Source organism: Loxodonta africana, chromosome 16, assembly GCF_030014295.1.
Source record: "Loxodonta africana isolate mLoxAfr1 chromosome 16, mLoxAfr1.hap2, whole genome shotgun sequence".
In the NCBI taxonomy this organism is placed as follows: Eukaryota; Metazoa; Chordata; class Mammalia; order Proboscidea; family Elephantidae; genus Loxodonta; species Loxodonta africana.
In genome coordinates, this window is record NC_087357.1 from 42,766,769 (window position 1) to 42,788,459 (window position 21,691).

The 21,691-nt window shown below is 37.1% G+C and overlaps 1 protein-coding gene across 2 annotated transcripts in view; it reads right to left on the reverse strand.

Moving 5' to 3' along the window:
• Positions 1-21,691, reverse strand: part of BTAF1 (B-TFIID TATA-box binding protein associated factor 1) — a 122,287-nt gene that overhangs the window by 94,648 nt on the left and 5,948 nt on the right. For both annotated transcript variants that reach the window (XM_064269574.1, XM_010589112.3), the window contains exons 2-5: positions 11,542-11,665; positions 7,986-8,100; positions 5,929-6,075; positions 1,760-1,923 (exon numbers count right to left, since the gene is read on the reverse strand). In XM_064269574.1, coding sequence (XP_064125644.1) covers positions 1,760-1,923; positions 5,929-6,075; positions 7,986-8,100; positions 11,542-11,665 — 550 coding nt within the window. The remainder of the gene's footprint in view (positions 1-1,759; positions 1,924-5,928; positions 6,076-7,985; positions 8,101-11,541; positions 11,666-21,691) is intronic.

Genomic DNA, 21,691 nt, shown 5'->3' on the forward strand with positions numbered 1-21,691 from the left:
TTTTTTTAATTACAGCCATAAGTGATTGTTCCAGAATCCTGTAGTCACGGCCTATACACCTTGTTGTTCTCAACCAGGCCTACTCCTTTCACTCTCTTTTCCATTCATGTGAAACACTACAAAGACTGTGGCTGTGTGATAAGAAAGGTTTTTTGCCCAAGCCTAAAAATCTTTTCTGTACCTCACTGTAAGGTTCAACTAAAATTTATACCTCTACAATCAATTACAGTCACTGGTGTGGATGCCCTGCTACAAACCTGGTCCAGGAACCTCTAGCATTTTATACATGGCAGTGCAGCTGAGATGAGCCTATGACAACTACTAATGTTAAAAAATTCCCTCTCAAAGGTCCATAACATACAAGGCCAACCCAGCCTACGTATTACAAACCCCCACTGGCTACTGCCCATTGCATCTATCCAACTATCCTGATGCTCCAAGCTCACTTTCTCCAATACACCTGCTCTTTCATTTTCTCGCATGTCCCACACTGTGATCACATTACTGCATTTTTCAGTTCTCTTATTTTTTTCTATTTTCCTCTTTATTTTTTTACTTATATCTTATTCTTCTTCCCTTTTTACCTCATATCCTTCCACTCCTTCCTGGCTGCCATTATATTTTCTGCCTCTTTATATTCTCTCCCTTTTTCCCCTCACGTATCTGCTATTTATTTCCTATATGCTAAAGTTATGCATCATCACACACACTCCCAGTCCTAAAAAGTATCCTTTACAAAACCCACTGGTTTAGAAGACAACTAGTAAGAAGACAAATAGGACCATTCTCCACTTAAGCAAAGGTAAAGGCCAAGGGAATGAGAAGAGCAGGAATTCTTAATGGGATCCATGGGCCCCTAAAAGGATTGCAGGACAAGAGTGAAGAGTATCGAATCACTTGAAATGCAATACTTCACTTGTATGTGCATTTTTTCTGAGGAGAGACTGACAGCTTTTATTAGAACTTCAAAAAAGTCTGTGGCATAAAGAAAAAGTTAAGATGCACAGGAAAATCCACTGGGATTAGAAAATTATCAAAAGGAGGAAAAAGGAGTAAAATTACGAAGTAGCCATACAGTAAAATAGCATAAAGCCGTCAAAAAGAATGTGATCAATCTGTACATGCTCACGTATTAAGCTGTATTAGGCAGGAAAAGGTGAACCTGGCTTAAAAGGATGCACACAGACTTGTGCATACACAGAAAATTTCAGGAAGGATTCAATTTAAAAAGGGTCCCAGTGGGGACATGTGTGTCCATTGATTACTAGGAACAAATTTATTATTATTTCATATTGTATACCCTTTTATATTTGAAATTTTTTAAAATCATGCTTACTACTTTCTCAATTAAAATAAAAGAATAGGTCTAAAGATTTGTAGTACCATCATATCTGACTTATAATAGCCCTTACTATTGCCCACTCTCCCAAGAATTTACTTTTTTTTCCTTTACCAATGAACAAAGGAAAGAGCAATTAGTCCATCTAGCATCTCTCAATACCAGTGGCTCCTAAAGGGTTCACCACAGTTTTTATTTAACAGCCCAGTGTTCATGAAGTAGGTTAAACTTCTGTTTCTGTAGAATCTGTCACCAAAAATCCAATTTACAATGGCATTTAATTATGGTAGCACAAATCAGCAACAAGCAGAATTAAGCACAGCGTTAAAAAAATTAAAAAAAAACTTGCAATTGCATAAGCAAAATCAAGCAAGCCCCTGTATTATTACTTGCAATCAAACAACCAAAAGTTTTACCTACAGGTTGTTTGTTCACAAGGGCTGCTGCAGTTGGGGTGTAATCCAAATCTTCATCGTTGAACAGTTCTTCCGTACTCATTCCAATTGCTTCTCCCATATTAAGGCCAAGTTTCTTCTGTAATAGTTTCCGTTGGCGTGCTATCCTTTCTTTAGTATCCACTTCACCTTTAGATAGAAAAAAAATACATTTTACATTTCCTCCATATCAGCAGCTAAGAATTTTCTAATATATTCAAATCCGTTTCCAGTACAAAAAAAAAAGCAAACTATTAAAACACTACTCTTGCCAATTAAAAACCACACTCATAACTCCTGAGCATGTCAGAAACTATATTACCTACTCATGATTCAAAAACAGTATTCTAGTTACCAAAACATTCTAGGAATTTTCATTGTGATCCCCCCGTCACCCCACTACTAATTACGCAGCATCTTGAAATTCTGAGTCAATTCAGTGATAAGATTCATTTCCATGCAAATAAATCACTCTTGTTTTACAGCTACACCATGTACACACTCTGAAAGAAGATCTAACTAGGCTAAAAAACAAAATTTACATATTTGGCAGAAAAAGATCTCAACAAAATGAATGTTTATTCCAAGTGTAGCCTTTATGTATTCTGAAATGGATACTACACGGTTTAAAATCAGGTAGGGTATGCATCAGGGCTGTATCCTTTCACCACGCTTCGTCAATCTGTAGGCTGAGGTGCAAATAATCTGAGAGGCTGGACTATATGAAGAAGAATGTGGCATCAGGATTGGAGAAAGACTCATTAACAACCTGCAATATGCAGATGACACAACCTTGCCTGCTGAAAGCGAAGGACTTGAAGCACTTACTTCTGATGAAGATCAAAGACTACAGCCTTCAGTATGGATTACACCCCAACACAAAGAAAACAGAAATCTTCACAACTGAACCAATAAGCAACATCACGATACACGGAAAAAGGATTTCATTTTACTTGGATCACAACCAATGCCCATGGAAGCAGCAGCTGAGAAATCAAATGATGTATTGCATCGGGCAAATCGGCTGCAAAAGACCTCTTTAAAGTGTTAAAAAAGCAAACATGTCACCTCGAGGAATAAGGTGTGCCTGACCCAAGCCACGGTATTTTCAATCGCCTCATATGCATGCAAAAGCTGGACAATGAATAAGGAAGACTGAAGAAGAATTAACGCATTTGTATCATGGTATTGAGGAAGAATACTGAATACACCATGGACTGCTAGAAGAATGAACAAATCTGTCTCGGAAGGAGTACAGCCACAATGCTCCTTAAAAGGGAAGATAGCGAGACTTCGTCTTATGTACTTTGTACATGTTACCAAGAGGGACCAGTCACTGGAGAAGGACATCATGCTTGGTAAAGCAGAAGGTCAGCGAAAAAGAGAACGGCCCTCAATGAGATGGAGTGACACAGTGGCTGCAATAAAGGGCTTAAACATAGCAACAACTGTGAGGATGGCGCAGGATCAGGCAGTGTTTCATTCCGTTGTACACAGGGGCACTATGAGTTAGAAGTGACTCAATGGCACCGAACAACAACAATGTATTAAAATATACCTGTAAATTTATATGGGATGTTTCCAGCCCCCCAAAACAAACAAAGATCAGATTTATAGAGATACTGATGATAAAAGGCAATAATAATAAAAGCCAAAGAAAGAAAGAAAAAGAGGTATTCAACTTGTCAGAATTGACTTAAAGGAGCTGTCAGAACAGAACCCCGTGGTAAGTCGGGGACTACCTGTACTTTTCCACTCACCTCACATCCATAAAAACAATAACAGATACAGGTATCTAAGATATGATCCTCGGAACAGAAAAAGGTCATTAGGTAAAACTAAGGAAATCTCAATAAAGTGTGGACTTCTGGTTAATGATAATAACCAGTATTCTTCATTAACTGCTTCAAAGGTATCATACTAATGTAAGATAATAATAGGGGAGATGGGTGTGGAGTGTGTAAGAACTCTCCAGATAATCTCGATTTTTCTATAAATCTGTAAGTGCTCTAAAAAAAAAAAATTTTTTTTTTTTTTTTAAAGAGATGTAATCAAAATACTGAAACATACAAAGAATTCCTGGAAACTAAAACCGATGACATCAGATTGACAAGAACAGAGCAAACAAAAGCCCAAACACACACATACTTACAGAAGAACAGAGTAGAAATCCTGTAAAGTCAAAGTGAACAAACAGAAAAAAGGGGCCCTGGACCACAATCACAGGGAGCCCTGGCAGTGCAGTGGTTAAAGCACTCAGCTGCAAATCAAAAGGTCAGCAGTTCAAACCCACCAGCTGCTCCACAGGAGAAAGGTGTGGCAGTCTACTTCTGTAAAGATTTACAGCCTTGGAAACTCAATGGGGCAGTTCTACTCTGTCCTACAGGGTTACTTTGAGTTGGAACTGACTCAAAGGCAGTGGGTTTGGGTTTTGTTTTTTTCTGGACTAAAATCATCAGTCTAAAATTTAAATATATAATAGCAAACTAGTTAAGACTAACCCTCTTCCCCACTCCTGTTTATACTGAGCAATGGTATTTGTTTTCAAGCCAAAATATCAGAGCTATACTCTAAGGAACATGCGGTACCTGCCAATGGAGAGTCCCTAGAATGCGTATAGAGGCCAAGAGAGAAGCAATGCAAAGCTTAAAGTCACCTAGAACTTCATCAAAGACGCAGAAGAGAACAAAAAGGGCACAGACTGCTCTATCAATGAGGGAAAAAACATTAGGTATCCATATGTGATGCCTGCTAATTCATAGGCCCAATACAGTTACACAGAGCCCAAAACTGGTCCTCCCGTTCCAGGCAAGTCATATTGGGGAAAACAACCTAAGCAACTGCAAAGTAAAGTCAGACCAGCACCCATACTAATCATACACATGTCATTCATAAATACGAGGAGACAAACACAGATCAGGAGACATTTAAGGAAAACCTGATAACATGGTTTTAAATGAGCACTACTCAGAATACTATGACTTATCAGCACCAAAAACTGAGTTACCAAGAAATTGGAGTTTCCAAACCTGGTTATATATCAGAGTCACCTGTGGAATTTTTTGTTTCAAATACAATTTCCTAGAGCACTTCACATCTATTAAATCAGAATATCTAAAATAAAATCTGAACACAAATTTTTAAAAGTGGTACGGGTGACACCGTCTTTTACTTGTGGATAAGGGCCAAAGATCTCTGATAATGTTCACAGGTACACTAGTAGGATAGTTAAGATTAGTAAAATTATAGTTTAGACGTAACTTTTTTTCCAAACTGGACAGTTTTTGGAAAAAGTTCTACCTCCCTGATTAGAAAAACTAGTCCTTTTCTGGAACTTAACTAGTCCTTTTAATTATCTCCAAAAATAAACTTTATCTTCCAATAGAGGCCATATTAAGCAAAAAGAAATGGGTATTTGACATTTTTTAAAGATGAACAAATTGAAAATTGAGTCAAGATTAACTTAACTAGCTATGCTTTGGATAATGATTAATTTAATTAGCAACCAAACAAAACACCGTTCTGTTTTGGTTCTTAGTCAAAAAGGCAATTTATTTACTTACAAAAATTCATTAAAAACATCAAGGTTTTTTCCACTCAAGGCATCAATCTTGAATGGCCAAAACATTTATTTTATATCCAGATAGATTCTGTAAGTTTAAAGATAATGGGACAGTTATCTACCCAAGTTTTGTTTTGTTTTATTTTTAGTTTTTGCTTTGGTCACCAGCATGAGTAGATCCAACTATAAACGCTTGTAGCAAAAAGAAAACAATCATATAGCCTCTCAAATTTCCATAATTATGAAAACATTACCAATTTGTATTATTTCTGGATTTTAAAATCTATTAAACTGAGGCTCTTGGGTAACACATTTTTTAATTTCTACATGATAAAAAACTATTGCTGAAATATATAAAATACATACTCACTTAGGGGAACAAAATACTGATATGGTAGCTTTAGATCAAGTACTCTGGTTACTTTTCCCATCCATAGCCTCTCTGAATGGCCCCTACCCCATAAATTAAGTGAATTTACATTTAATGACATCTCTTAGACTATGCATGACTACTACACAGCATACCAAGTGACAAATTAGCTTAAAAACACACACACATATTTCAGACTTTCTCCTGTAGGACTATTACATACCTGATTTTTCATCTTGGACTTCAAATTCTGCGCCAGCAGACCCCAAAAGCGATGCCCCATGTTGTAACAATCTACATATATCAAATCTGTCAAAATTCAATCGATCTGCAGTAGATGAATCTTCCATAGAACTTTCTGAAGTAGGTTCTAGATGAGGTTTAAAAATATTTAATTTGACCACATAACCAAAGTGTGGAATAAAAGAAAATAGCATATTAATACGTGTGATCAAAAAAATCCAAATCCGTTACCATCGAGTCAATTCCAACTCATAGCAACCCTGTAGGACAAAGTAGAACTGCCCCATAGAGTTTCCAAGGAGCGCCTGATGGATTCGAACTGCCAATCTTTTGGTTAGCAGCCGTAGCACTTTACCACTACACCACCAGGGTTTCCAATACATCTGATACGCAGATAATATTTTAAGAAAAGTAAAAGTTGGGGGAAGTAGAAGAGTTATTGTGGATTTATTTATAGTTAGCTCTTAGTTATCTGTAAATGAACTATTAGGTTGATGGCTCCCGTTCCATAAGCCATCAGAGTATTAGTGGGCATATGTGTAGCTGTTTCTGAATACAAAAGCACAATGTTATATGAAAAAATGCACTCTCATTTTGAAATATATATATATATCATGCTGTCTTTAAAAAATTTACTTACTGTTAAATCAGTTTTAAAATATCAAGGAAACAGCATGTTAAACTGTTAAATTAAAACACAAAAATATTCACTGAATTTATTAATAAAGCTAATAAGCATCATCCCTGCCTACACCTGAAGAATATTTAGGACACAAACCAACTACTCACCATTAGGACCCACTTCCCATAATATTAGCAAATTATTATCTCCTGGTAAATTGCTAAAATTATATATCCATCTGAGGCCTAAAAAATATCTATAAAGTGGTCTGTATCCCTCCCCAGAAAGGTTATATATTTATATATATATAATTTATTATTTACATTATATATATATGAAAGTAAATAAAATTGTTCATTTACTTATTAGTTTCTATAGCTGGCATTTGCACCTAATGTATCTATAAACCACAACATAATTACTTAAAGAGAACTGTTAGGAACATTGTAAGATTTTTAGAGATGATGAGAAACCTCACTATAAATCTTTATGCTAACGTATGAATAACTTAAAAAGAATCTGAGTTCTAGTGTCTCTATTTACTTAAATAAGTAGGGATACCATGCTAGAAAAAAAGCTCTTTTCTAAAATGAGTTATAACTTCTTGTCATATATTTCACCTAATGAGAAGATAGCACAATCACTGAAAATATTAAAATAACCTGTTGCCGTCGAGTCGATTCCAACTCATAGCGACCCTACAGGACAGAGTAGAACTTCCCCATAGAGTTTCCAAGAAGCACCTGGCGGATTCGAACTGAAAATATTAGGTGTCATCAAATAAAAAGCAAAAATTTGAGGCAAGCCGAATAAGACATGAAAAAAGTGGTATTTATCAAAGTAACCTGCAAGGAAAACTCCAGCTGCAACATATTAGATTTTCACTTAATTAAAACGTACATTTTGAAACTTTCCAAAAACATATAATTCATTTTTAAGTGTCGTTACAGGCAGTGAGAAAATATTTTTTTTCCAATATAAGACATCTAAAGGGCACATAAAAAAACTAAAGACTTACACCTCCAAATATACATATATACTGTGCTTAGATTTAGAAAATAATTTCACTATTTTACTCTCTCAGCAACAAGAAAAAATAAACTGTTTCAAATAATTACACTATATGGCTTTAATTCCTTTTTTAAGGACACAAATTCCTTGATGAAAGTAATAATCACCATAACCAAGCACACTAGAATTAATTTTTTTAAAGAAATACATGAAAACACTAGTTGACTCATTAGTTTTTTAAAAGTATGGTGAAAGCCATCTTATTCAATGTAATTTCCAGATAAGGCTGCACCTAAGAGCATGAAAATTAAGTCACTGAATTAAAATTAAAGTTATATAAAATACATATCATAGTTAATTCTACAGTTATGTTTTTCTGCAAACTATTTTTCCACTTAAAGCACCTTGTTTGATTCTCGGCACAGGATTCCACTCAGGTACATTTTTCACTATAGCTTCAACAGCTTGTCCTGCTGCAATCCGGGTATCCCAATTTGTACTCCTTAGATATATCAACACCTTAAAAATTATAAAATAGTTATGTATCAAAAAATATTTCTTGGTCAATGTAGCCAGAATAGAGAAATACAAATCTACTTGTTAGTAATTTATAATTTAGTAGCTATCCAAATATATATAAAATATCATGGTACTATTAAAATCATGTAAAAAATTCTATCATTCACAGGAAATATTACTACTACCTTCTAAAAGAGAAGCAGGAACTTTTAAGAAAAAAATGCATAAGTTCACTTAAAAAACAACGTAGCTATTTAACAGTCTAAATGGCAAGGTACACATTATTCATTAAGTCCCATTACTTTACACAGAGAATAAAAGTTTTTTTGTTTTCTTTTGGGTTGTCCTTGGTTGCCCTGAAGTTGTTCCGACTCATGGCAACCCCGTATGTGCAGAGTAGAGTTACTGCATTGGGTTTTCAAGGCTGTGACCTTTCAGAAGCTGATTGTCAGGCCTATCTTACAAAGTGCATCTGGGTAGGTTCTAGCTGCCAAACTTTCAGTGAGCACCTACCTGAGTGCGTAACCATCTGCGCCACCCATGGAACCTAAGAGCTTGGCTGCTAACCAAAAGTCTGGCAGTCCAAACCCACCAGCGGCTCCTTGGAAACCCTATGGGGGAGTTCTACTGCGTGCTACAGGGTTACTGAGTCGGAATCAACTTGACAGCAATGAGTTTTGTTGTTGTTGTTAGGTGCTGTTGAGTCAGTTCTGACTCACCGCAACCCTGTGTACAACAGAACGATACACTGCCCAGCCCTCACCATCCTCACAATTAGTTGCTATGTTTGAGCTCACTGTTGCACCCACTGTGTCAATCCATCTTGTTGAGGGGGTCTTCTTCTCTTTAACTGACCCTCTACTTTACCAAGCATGATGTCTTTCCCCAGGGACTGGTTCCTCCTGGTAACATGTCCAAAGTACGTGAGACAGAGTCTTCCCATTCTAACTTCTAAGGATCATTCTGCCTATGCATCCAAAACAGATTTGTTCATTCTTCTAGCAGTCCACGGTGTATTCAATATTCTTCACCAACAAAATAATTCAAAGGCATCAGTTCTTCTTTGGTCTTCCTTATTCATTGTCCAGCTTGTGCATGCATATGAGATGACTGAAAATACTATGGCTTGGGTCAGGCGTACCTTAGTCCTCAAAGTGACATGTTTGCTTTTTAACACTTAAAAAGGTCTTTTGCGGCAGATTTGCCCAATGCAATACGTTGCTTGATTTCCTGACTGCTGCTTCCATAGGTGTTGACTGTGGATCCAAGTTAAATGAAATCCATGACAACTTCAATCTTTTCTCCACTTATCATAATGTTGCTCATTGGTCCAGTTGTGAGAATTTTTGTTTACGTTAAGGTGTAATCCATATTGAAGGCTGTAGTCTTTGATCTTCATCACTAAGTGCTTCAAGTTATCTTCACTTTCAGCAAGCAAGGCTGTGTCACCTGCATATCACAGGTTGTTAACAAGTCTTCCTCCAATCCTGATGCCATGTTCTTCTTCGTATACTCCAGCTCCTCAGATTATTTGCTCAGTATACAGACTGAATAAGTACGATGAAAGGATACACCCCGATACACACCCTTCCAGATTTTAGACAACACAGTTACCCCCTTGTTGTGTTCAAATGACTGCCTCTTGATCTATGCACAGGTTCTGCATGAGCACAATTAAGTGTTCTGGAATTCACATTCTTCACAGTGTTACCTATAGTTTGTTATGATCCACACAGTTGAATGCCTTTGCACAGTCAACAAAACACAGGTAAACATTTTTGTGATATTCTCTGCTTTTAGCCAACATCCATCTGACATCAACAATGATATCCCTCATTCTACGTCCTCTTCTGAATCTGGCTTGAATTTCTGGCAGTTCCCTGTCAATGTACTGCAACAACCATTTCTGACTTATCTTCAGGGTAATTTTACTTGCATGTGATATTGTTCAATAATTTCCTTTCTTTTGGAACGATCACAAATGTGAATCTCTCCCAGTCGGCTGGCCCGGTCGCTGTCTTCCAAATTTCTTGACACAGACAAATGAGTACCTCCAGTGCTACATCCATTTTTTGAACATCTCAGCTGATGTTCTGTCAATTACTGGAGCCTTATTTTTCACCAATGCCTTCAATACAGCTTGGACTTCTTCCTTCAATACCACCAGTTCTTGATCATGTGCCACCTCCTGAAATGGATGAACGACAACTGATTCTTTTCAGTACAGTGACTGTGTATTCCACCTTCTTTTGATGCTTCCTGCATTGTTCAATATTTTCCCCATAGAATCCTTCAATAGTGAAACTCAAGTCTTGAATTTTTTCTTCAGTTCTTTCAGCTTAATTTAATCCTGAGAATGTTCTCTTTTGGTTTTATAACTCCAAGTGTTTGCACAATTCACGATAACGCTTTACTTTGTCTTCGTGCGCCACCCTTCGAAATCTTCTGTTCAGCTCTTTTACTTCAGCATTTCTTTCATTCACTTTAGCTACTCTACGTTCCAGAGCAAGTTTCACAGTCTCTTCTGACATCTATTTTGGACTTTTCTTTCTTTCCTGTCTTTTTAATAAGCTTCTGCTTTCTTCATGTATAATGCCCTTGATGTCATCCGCATAATTTTTCTAGTATTCATTTATTAGTGTTCTGTGTCAAATCTATTCTTGAGATGGTCTTCAAATTCAGGTGTGATATACTCAAGGTCATACTTTGGCTCTCATGGACTTATTCTAATCGTCCTCAGCTTCAACTTAAACTTGCATATGAGCAACTGATGATCTGTGCTGCAGTCAGCCCCTGGCCTTGTTCTAACTGATGATATTGAGCTTCTCCATCATCTCTTTCCACAGATGTATCTGATTTGATGGTTTGTGTATTTCATCTGGGAGCTCCACATGTATAGTTGCCATTTATGTCGTTGAAAAAAGGTATTTGCAATGAATAAGTCGTTGGTCTTATAAAACTGTATTATGGGATCCCCAGCATTGCTTCTATCACCAGGGCCACATTTTCCAACTACCGATCCTTCTTCTTTGTTTCCAGCTTTCACATTGCAACCACCAGTAATTATCAATGCATCTTGTTTGCATGTTTGATCAATTTCACATTGCAGAAGTTGGTAAAAATCTTCAATTCTTCATCTTTGGTATTAGTGGTTGGTATGCAAATTTGAATAATGGTCATATTAACTGGTCTTCCTTGTAGGCATATGGATATTCTATCACTGACAGTGTGAGCAATTAAAATTGAGTAAAAAAAAATTTTAAATCTGTGACAAACAAAAAAATAAGAAACAGCGAAATTTTTAAAAAATGGGGAAATACTAAGTTATTTAATGGAATTTAGAGATTATAAACTGTCCCTAAAATAATTCTATCTTTACTTCTATGTTTCTATTCAAGGATAAGTCTCTACAATTATGTTTTTTTAAAAAAGAATGCTTACTTTAGATAAGAGATTATTTAGCTCATGAGGATGAAGCTTCACCACTTCTCCAAGTTGCTGTGCAGCAGCTTTTCTTGTAACTGGAGTAGTGCCAGTATCCAGCAAGATAAAAAGACGATCAAGCCTATGAAACAACAAAAACATAATGGTTATTCTAAGATGTGTTTCCTCATGTGTGTAAGTTTGAGCCGATAAATACATTGAGCATCTATGAACAATGACCTCTGCTAAGCCTGCAAAAGATAGCTCATTTCTTCTCTCAAAGAACTTATTATAGGAGAAAGAAGGCTAGGCAAGTGCACGATGATTATAATATAGGGTTCAATAAGGTATATGTCATAAAGGTGTACAAACTGCTTTAAGCAGTGTTAAAGAAGGGAGCAAATACTATATTCCCAACTGTGTAATACGGAAAAGGCTTCATAAAAGAAATGGTGTATGAGACGGACCTTAATGGTAGAATAAGATTTCAATACTGAGAGAGATAAGGTAGTAAAAAGGAAAGGGGAGAAACACCTGAAAGGGAATAAAAAGGGCACAGCAAAAAGAAAAGGGAGAGTATATTTAGGGAATAGTGAATAACACAGCTTGGCTAGAATTCAGAGTATACTTAAAGGAACAGTGGGAGACAAAACTGCAGAATTAGCTGGAACCCTATTGTGGAGACCTTCAATTACACAGTACAACCACAAACGTTGTGATGATTAACATTATGTGTTAACTTGGCTAGACTATGATTTTCAGTGGTTTGGCAGATATTAGACTGGCTGCTCTTCCATAATTTAAAATAATGTAATCACCTTCCATTATGTGATCTGATATGATCAACCCATCAGTTGAAAAGGGAATTTCTCTGGGAGTGTGGCCTGCCTCCATATATAAGTGGATGTTTTGGCAAAGCTGCCTCTCTCGTTGCTCCCTTCACAGTGGAATGAAATTTGAAATTAAGAAGAGAAAACTGGAAAATACACAAATATGTGGAAATTAAAGAACATGCTACTAAACAACCAATGGGTCAAGAAAGAAATCAAGAAAGAGTTTGGAAAATACTTAAAATTGAATGAAAATGAAAGCACAACGTACCAAAACTTATGAGATGCAGCAAAGGCAGTGCTCAGAAGGAAATTCATAGAAGTAAGCATTTACAAAGGAGCCCTTGGTGGTGCAATGGTTAAGCACTCGGCTGCTAACCAAAAAGCTGGCAGTTCAAACCCACCAGCCGCTTTGCAGGAGAAAAGACCTGGCAATCTGCTCCCATAAAGATTACAGCCTAGGAAACTCTATAAGGCAGTTCTACTCTGTCCTATGGGGTTGCCATGAGTTGGAACCTAATCGACAGCACAAGACAATAAGCACCTACATTAAAAAAGAAGTACTAAAACCATTAACATACCTCTACAACTTGAGGAACTAGAAATAGAAAACTAGGCCTAAAGCTACCAGTAGGAAGGAATAAAAGCCACAAGCCTCTAGCTAAACTGACAAGGAAGAAAAGATGCAAATATCTAAAGCCAGAAATAAAAATGAGGACACTACAACAACCCGACAGAAATTTTAAAAAAAAGTCCTAAAAGAATACTATTAAACAACTGTTATACCAATAATTTAGATAACCTAGATGAAATGGACAAATTCCTAGAAACACAAACTTCCTATGAGTCTTACTTCCGTTAGACTTAATAGAAGACCTTAACAAATCTCTAACAAGTAAACAGATCCAATCAGTAATAAAAAAAACAAACCAAATAAGAAAAATCCTGAACAAGATGGCTGCACTGAGGAATTCTACCAAACATGTAAAGGAGTGCTCTAATCATTCTTAAACTATTCCAAAAAGTAAGAGGATGAAACACTTCCTAACTCCTTCTATGAAGTTAGCATTACTTTGATACTAAAGCCAGACAAAGACATAAGAAAACATCAGATAAATATCCCTTATAAATACAGATGGAAAGATCCTTAACTAGATACTAGCAAACCAAATCCAAATACACATTAAATGGATAAGACACCATGATCAACTAGGACTTATCCCAGGAATGCAAGCATGGTTCAACATTAGAAAATGAATCAATGTCATACAGGCAGTCCCCAGGTCATGAACATTCAACTTATCACCTGCAGCTATGAACTAGCCTTCGTAAAACCTATTATATTAAAAATTCAAGGCACATACAATGGTTTGTAATAACAAATGGGCACTACTTTGCAATGTGCATCAAATTATTACTACTGTATTATTATGTTAAAGATGTTTTAGTGAATCTGGAAGTGTTTAATGTTTTTTACGTATAGAAAAATACAGTGTATACTATAGCAGTCTCCCCTTATCCGTGGTTTTGCTTTCCATGGTTTCAGTTACCCACATTCAACCATAGTCCAAAAATGTTAAATGAGTAGCATGATGAAATTTCACGCCTTCCTGCTTTGCCCGGCCTCGGAACCACATTCACTTAACTTTTATTACAACATATTATAATTGTTACATATCATTAGTTACTGTTAATCTCTTAATGTGCCTAATTTATATATTAACCTTTATAATAAGTATGTATGTATAAGACAAAACACAGCATATATAGGGTTTGGTACTACCTGAAGTTTCAGGCATCCACGGAGTCTTGAAACGTATCCCCTGCGGATAAGGAGGGATTATGTGTACCTACTAAGACAAACATTTGACTAACTGATGTTAGATACTAACTGTACCTAATTATTGCAACTCATGTACAAATTCAACTTAAAGACAGACTTAGGAACAGAACTGCCTGTACAACATGAATAAAGGTAAAGAACCACATGATCATCTCAATCGACGCAGAGAAGATATTTGACAAAATCCAATACCCTTTCATGATAAAAATACTCAACAACCTAGAAAGAGAAGGAAAATTCCTCAATATGATAAAGGGCATTTATGAAAAACCCACAGCTAACATCATACTCAACGGAGAAACGATGAGTACTTTCCCCTTAAGAACAAGGTAAGAATGTTCACTCTCACTACTGCTATTCAATGCTGTACTGGAAGTTCTGGCCAGAGCAATTAGGTGGAAAAAAAAAGAGAGAAAGGGAAGGAGGGAGGAAGGAAAAAAGAAAGAAATACAAGGTAACCAAATCAAGAAGTAAAACTATCCCTTTCTGTAAATAAAATGACATACAGAGAAGACCCTCCAAGGAATCCACAATAAGTAAATTCAGAAAAGTGACAGGATACAAAGTCAACCCACCAACATCAGTCAAGTTTTTATACATCAGCAATAAGCAATCTGGGGAAAAAAAAAAAAAAAAGGACACAAACCCATTTACAATAGCATCTACAGTGGTTCTTAGGACAAAGTAGAACTGCCCCACTGGGTATCCTAGCCTGTAATCTTTAGTGGTGCAGATCACCAGGTCTTTTCTACCACAGAGCAGCTGGTGGATGTGAACTGCTGACCTTCTAATTAACAGCCAAGCACTTTAACCATCGCCTGCAGGCATCCTTACGATAGCACTTAAAAGAATTAAAATACCTGGGAATAAACAAAGAAAATGAAAGGCTTATACATGGAAAACTATAAAACACGACTGAAAGAAATTAAAGATGGCTTAAATAAATGGAAGGATATTCCATGTGCACAGATCAGAAGACTCAGTATTGTTAAAATGTCAATACTTCTGCCATGAAGCCAGAGAAACTAGATGGTGCCTGGCTACCATTACTGAACATTTTGATCAAAGATTCTATAGAATAACACTGATCAAAAGGAAGGAAATGGAAAACAGAATTTCAAATTCTCATGGACTCAGACTTTATGGAGCCACAGTGGCTGAATGAACCCCTGAAACTATTGTCTTAAGATAATCTTTAAACCTTAAACCAAAAATACCCCCTAAACTCTTCTTAAAACAAAACAATAATTTAGCTTAACTAGTAAAAAATGTCTGCCTTGAGCGTTATGCTCTTTTAAGATCTATCTATAAGAGATCAAATTAACAACAGCAACTCAAAAGATCAGATAGGAACCTAGGGGACAGTGAATTTATGCTAAATGGGGGAGGAAGAACTCAGAAAAGGAAGGTGAGAATGGTTGCACAACTCAATGTAATCAATATCATTGAACTGCACATGTAGAAACTGTTGAATCACTGTATATTTTGCTGTGTATATTCTCAACAACCAAAACAACAAAATAAAAAATTTTAAGAAAATGTCAATACTACCCAAAGCAATCTATACGTTTGACGCAAACTCCATCAAAATTCCAACAGCCTTCTTTACAGAAATGGAAAAGCCAACCCTCAAATTTACATGGATCTGCAAGGGTCCCAAAGAGCCAAATCAATCTTGAAAAAGAACAAAGTAGGAGGACTCACACTTTCTGATCTCGAAACAGTACAAAGCTAAGTGACTAAAACAGTCTGGTACTGGTATAATGACAGACATATAGACCAACAGAACAGAATCAAGAGTCCAGGAATAAATCTATACGCAACTGATTTTTGACAAGGACGCTGAGGCCACCTAATGGGGAAAGAACAGTTTCTTTAATAAATGGCTCTGAGACACCTGGATTTCCACAAACAAAAGAATGAAACTGGACCCATACCTCACACCGCATATAAAAAACTAACTCAAAATGGATCAAAGACCTCTATGTAAGAACTATAAACATAAAACTCTTAGAAGAAAACAGGGGTAAAGCTTTAGAACCTAGTTTTAACAACAGATTCTTAGATATGACACTGAAAGCACAAGCAGTAACAAAAGACAAAACAAATAAGTAGGACATGAAAATTTAAACATTCTGATATCAAAGGGCTTTATCAAAAAGTGAAAAGTCAACCTACAGACTGGTAAAAACTTTTTGTGAATCACATACCTGATAAGGGTTTAATATTCAAAATATTTAAAGAACTCTTACAGCTTAATTACAAAAAGACAAACAACCCAATCAAAAAATGGGACTTGAACAGACATTTCATCAAAGAAGAAATACAAACAGCCAACAAGCACATGAAAAGATGTTCAACATTATTAGTCATCGTTGTTGTGTGCCACTGATTCTGACTCATAGCAACCCTATATGACAGAGCAGAACTGCCCCATAGAGTTTACTAGATTGTAATCTTTACAAAAGCAGATCACCAGATCTCTTGTCCAGTGGAGCTGCTGGTGGGTTTGAACCCACAGCCTTGTGGTTAGCAGTCTAGTACTTAACCATTGCTCCACCAGGGCTCCTTTCATTAGTCATTACCTGTTGCCATCAAGTCGATTCTGACTCATAGCAACCCTACAGGACAGAGCAGAACTGCCCCAAAGGGCTTCCAAGGAGCGGCTGGTGGATTCGAACTGCTGACCTTTTGGTTAGCAGCCGAGCTCTTAATCACTGCGCAACCAGGGCTCCTGCACTAACTAAAAAAAAAAAAAAAACCTGTTGCCATCAAGTCAATTCCAACTCATAGTGACCCTCCCTCTAGGACAGAGTAGAACTGCCCCATAGAGTTTCCAGGGAGTGGCTGGTGGATTCGAACCACTGACCTTTTGGTTAGCAGCTGAGCTGTTAACCACAGCCACCAGGGCTCCGATTTGAAGTCAGGAGACCCTTGAAAGACCACCTTCTGTTGTTCATTTAAGTGCAACGGCTGCTAACCAGAAGGTTGGCAGTTTGAATCCACCAGGTGCTTCCTGGAAACTCTATGGGCAGTTCTACGGTGTCCTATAGGGTAGCTATGAATAGGAGTCGACCCGACAGCAGTGGATTTGGTTTTGGTTGGTTTTCTGTTATTCATTAGAAGACTTAAAGAAGCTCACTTAACTTTATTTAACCTCTTATTTAGGAGGGTAAAACTAAATAAACTAGCCACATTTTACAGCTTTACATCATTGTGGAGTTTTGTTTTTGTATTTTTCCCCCTCATATAACATAATGTTTGTTAAAACTTTGACTTGCTTGATGCAAAGTTTCAGAAAATGCTCCTCTGGGAAGACTTTAACTATTTCATAATTTCTTTTTCCATGATGGAGTTTCTGCTTATTGTGCATACTAGTTACGAAACGAACACTCTAAGGAAGGGACAATACTAACCAGCTAAAATCTTTTACCTTCTTCTCTTTCAGACTACTATAGAGATTATTTTCCTCTTCTGAAATCCATATGAATTCTCATCTTGAACAACTATTTCAGTATTACTATGCTTTGTTTTGTGCCATCCCTTGAACTAAATTGACTCTTACGTTAAACTGTCACATGAAGTCTTATGCTCCTCGCTAGATTTCACTTCCTTCAATAAACCTTTTTATCCTCCACTATATTTGCACCAGGTGGCTCAGCAGCACAGTTAACCACCTGACTACTAGCAAGAAGGTTGGTGGCTTGAACCCATCCAGAGCACCTCAGAAGACAGGCCTGGTGATGTGCTTCCGAAAGGTCAGCCTTGGAAACCCTATGGAGCAATTGACTCTACACACGTGGGGTCACCATGAGTTAGAATCAACTTGGCAACTAAAAACACCACATTGCACAGGAGTCCCTAGATGGTAAAAACAGTTCATGTGCTCAGCCACTGAAAACTCTATGGAGAACAGTTCTACTCTGACATTCACGGGGTCGCCACCATCAATCAGAATCATTTCAATGGTAACTGGTTTTTAATCTGCAGAATATTCGAATATTTATTAAGTAGTTTGTACTTGTGGTAATTAAAATTATAGATTAGAAAAGTCAGAGTTTCTTGGGGACAAGTTTAAGGACCAATTATAAGCAAAGTGTGCCATGCATTTACAAGTTTTTCTTGCTTCCTTTGAGAAACATCTTTAATCTATAATAGCAATATTACACAAAAACAAATTATAACAGAATTGATACTAAGATAATGTTTCAACAAATGAAAGTAACATAGTAGTACTCCAGCATTCTGAACAAAGCAGTTCTGCCTGACCCCAAACAAGCTTAAAGAGTGATACAGTACACATTTTAGTCCTTCAATAATTTGTACCCTTTCCTAAATGTTCCTTTTAGTCCCCTGCCATTAGGTTAGACTTCTCTCTAACCTAATGCTGATCTTGTCCCACAGCCACACAGTTCCTCTTGCCTCTCCTTTCTGCAGAGCCTTTTATCCCAATGCCACATCATGTCACCTCTGCTCCACTGTCAGTCAACTGTTCTGAGGAGAGCAGATCAGCTCACTCTCTCATCCAATTCCAGGCCTGTTTATCCTCACCACCTTCTGCCTTGGTGGCAGCTATACCTGCCTCCCTAAAAAGAGGAATGGGGACACAAGAATACTTTTCTGATCCTCTTGATTCAAAGCCCCTTTTTGAGTTTTCCATTCCTGTTCCCAGGACAACACATTAGACACTATGCAAAAGGAGAAACAAAGGGATGAGCAGGCCAGGATCTAACAAGAGAGCAGTCTGACATGTTACCCCAGGGCAGCCTACTAAAAGGCAAGCAGGTAAGCATCCAGGGCCAGGCCACAACGGAAAAGGGCTGGTATAGTGAACTGGTGGAGGAGAGAAACGTGACATGAAACAGGGTCAGTATTATGTTGGAGGGTAGACAAGGTCCTTGGTGAGGAAGGGGTCTGAAGGAAACTATATGGTCAGAAGAGAAACAAAGTTAAAAGAAGGGCTGACTGAAGGAACACAGTGTTTACCACACAATACTTCTTTTGACTAAACTTGCTCTTGCAGAAAAGCTAGCAAAGGAAAAGGCCATTCTTCATTCTCTGAAGGACAGACAGATGGGGCAGAAGGAAGTTAACAGATGTCAAGCTGAATGAAAGGTATCACAGACTATACAAGAATAATTTCAATAAAACATAAAGCATTATATTTTGACAATATCCACTGGTTATAAATCTACTGATGATAAAAACAAACCTATTCCATCTTCAATCTGGACTTCAATTTAGAGAGGTAACTACATAAGACATAACTCATGTTTATTTTATCAACCTGTAATATCAGGCAATAGCTCTAAAGACTGCCTGGAAAAGGCAAAGAGTACATAAATATTTGTAGAGTACATAAATGTTTGTAGAGGCTATGCTGGTGGTCAAAACCTAATCTTCCCTCCAGTGGTTTACATTATGATAATTCATAATTGTAAAAATATGAAAAGAAACTGAAAGAAATCATATACATTTTGAACTATGAAACATCCTAGATCACTGTTTCATAACTAATAAGCAAGTACATGTTGCATTTCAACTCCTAGGCCATCTGGACGGATCTGAAAAAAAAAGGAGGCAGTATAAAGACACAAATTTTTCAGTGTACTTCCAGTCTCACTGATGTTCTCAGAGTAAATTTAATTTCTCTGAAAAACTGTTAATAGTCAACTGACAATAGCTCAGAAGGATGACTCCATAATTTTAACTAAAAGAGAATGATCAATTGAGTTTGTCCATTTTGTTACCCATTTTTTACATTTAGTGAAAGAGACTGTTATTTGAATTTTTACTCTTTTTGTGTTACTCAGGAAATAAGAGAATGGATATTTGGTAAGAACACTGCATTAATTCTCACATACAGTCATTAAGGAAAAAAGTTATGGTCAAAAGAAAAAACTTAGTAAATTCTCTAGACTAGTGTTTTACAACGTATACCTTCTAGTTCCTATTGTAATTTGAAACTATGTAATAAGCACGTTGTTTTAAATAAGAAAATAGATTAAGATGCCACACAGAACACTAAGAATCAACATGAAGATGTGAAACCACACCAAAACCAGGTGGCAAGACCAGGTGCATGCTTCAAAAGTTACATTTTCCCCAAAACCCAAACCCATTACTATCTAGTGGATTCCAACTCATGGCAACCCTATAGGACAGGGTGGATCTGCCCCATAAGGTTTCCAAGGCTATAAATCTTTATGGAAGCAAACTGCCACGTATTTCTCCTAAGCTGGTGGGTTGAGTGCCTAGCCCCTTGTACCACCAGGGTTCCTTAAATTTCCCCCACTAGAACATAAATTCCATGACAATGGGGGCTCCACTTTTGTGCACCGCTGAATCCAGCACCTATAACATAGATCACATTCAGTAAATACTTGCTAAATGAACGCTGACTGGTGAAAAAGTATAACCAAGCCATGTTATTTGCTTTAAAAGGACAATTTTTTCTATCTTCCATCCATGGTCCAACAACCTATAGCTTCTTGTATAACTTTATCTTAAAGACAAAACATGCTAGTCCGGGTTCTTTAGCAGAAATATCTGTGGTTTTGAAACTTCATATGAAACTGTATACTTTAAAATTGTTAAAATGGTGAATTTTATGGTATGTGTATTTTACCACAATTAAAAATAAAGATTAAAAACGTCATACAAGTAATTTGAGGGAAAAACCAGAGACAGGGAAGAATTTACCATAAGGACTGAATCGGAAAAGCTTTTTATAATGCTCCTCTACCTTTCCTATAGGGTCACCATGAGTCAGAATCGACTCGACAGCAATGGGTTTTTTCTACCTTTCCTGGTTTTATGATCCCTAAATCTTTTTTTCTGGAGACTAAGGTGCGCCTGACCCAAGCCATGGTATTTTCAATCGCATCATATGCATGCGAAAGCTGGACAATGAATAAGGAAGATGGAAAAAGAATTGACGCTTTTAAATGGTGGTTCTGGTGAAGAATACGGAATATACCACGGGCTGCCAAAAGAATGAACAATTCTGTCTTGCAATAAGTACAACCAGGACGCTCCTTAGAAGCAAGGATGGCAAGATTGCATCTTACATACTTTGGACATGTCAGGAGGGATCAGTCCCTGGAGAAGGACATCACGCTAGGTAAAACAGAGGGTCAGTGGAAAAAAGGAAGGCCCTCAACAAGATGGCTTGACAAGTGGCTGCAACAACAGGCTCAAGCATAACAACAATTGTGAGCATGGCACAGGACCGGGGAGCGATTCGTTCTGTGGTACACAGGGTTGCTATGAGTCGGAATTGACTCAATCACACCTAATATCATCAACCAACCAATTTTTTTAACTTTCAAATATTTTAGTAACTAATAATGGCACAAATGGTTAAGTGCTTGACGACTAGCTGAGAGGTCCTTGGTTCAACCTCACCCTGAGGTGTCTTGGAACACAGGCCTGACGAAGTGCTTCCAAAAGGTCAAAGCCTTGAAACCTCTATGGGAAGCGGCTCTACTCCACA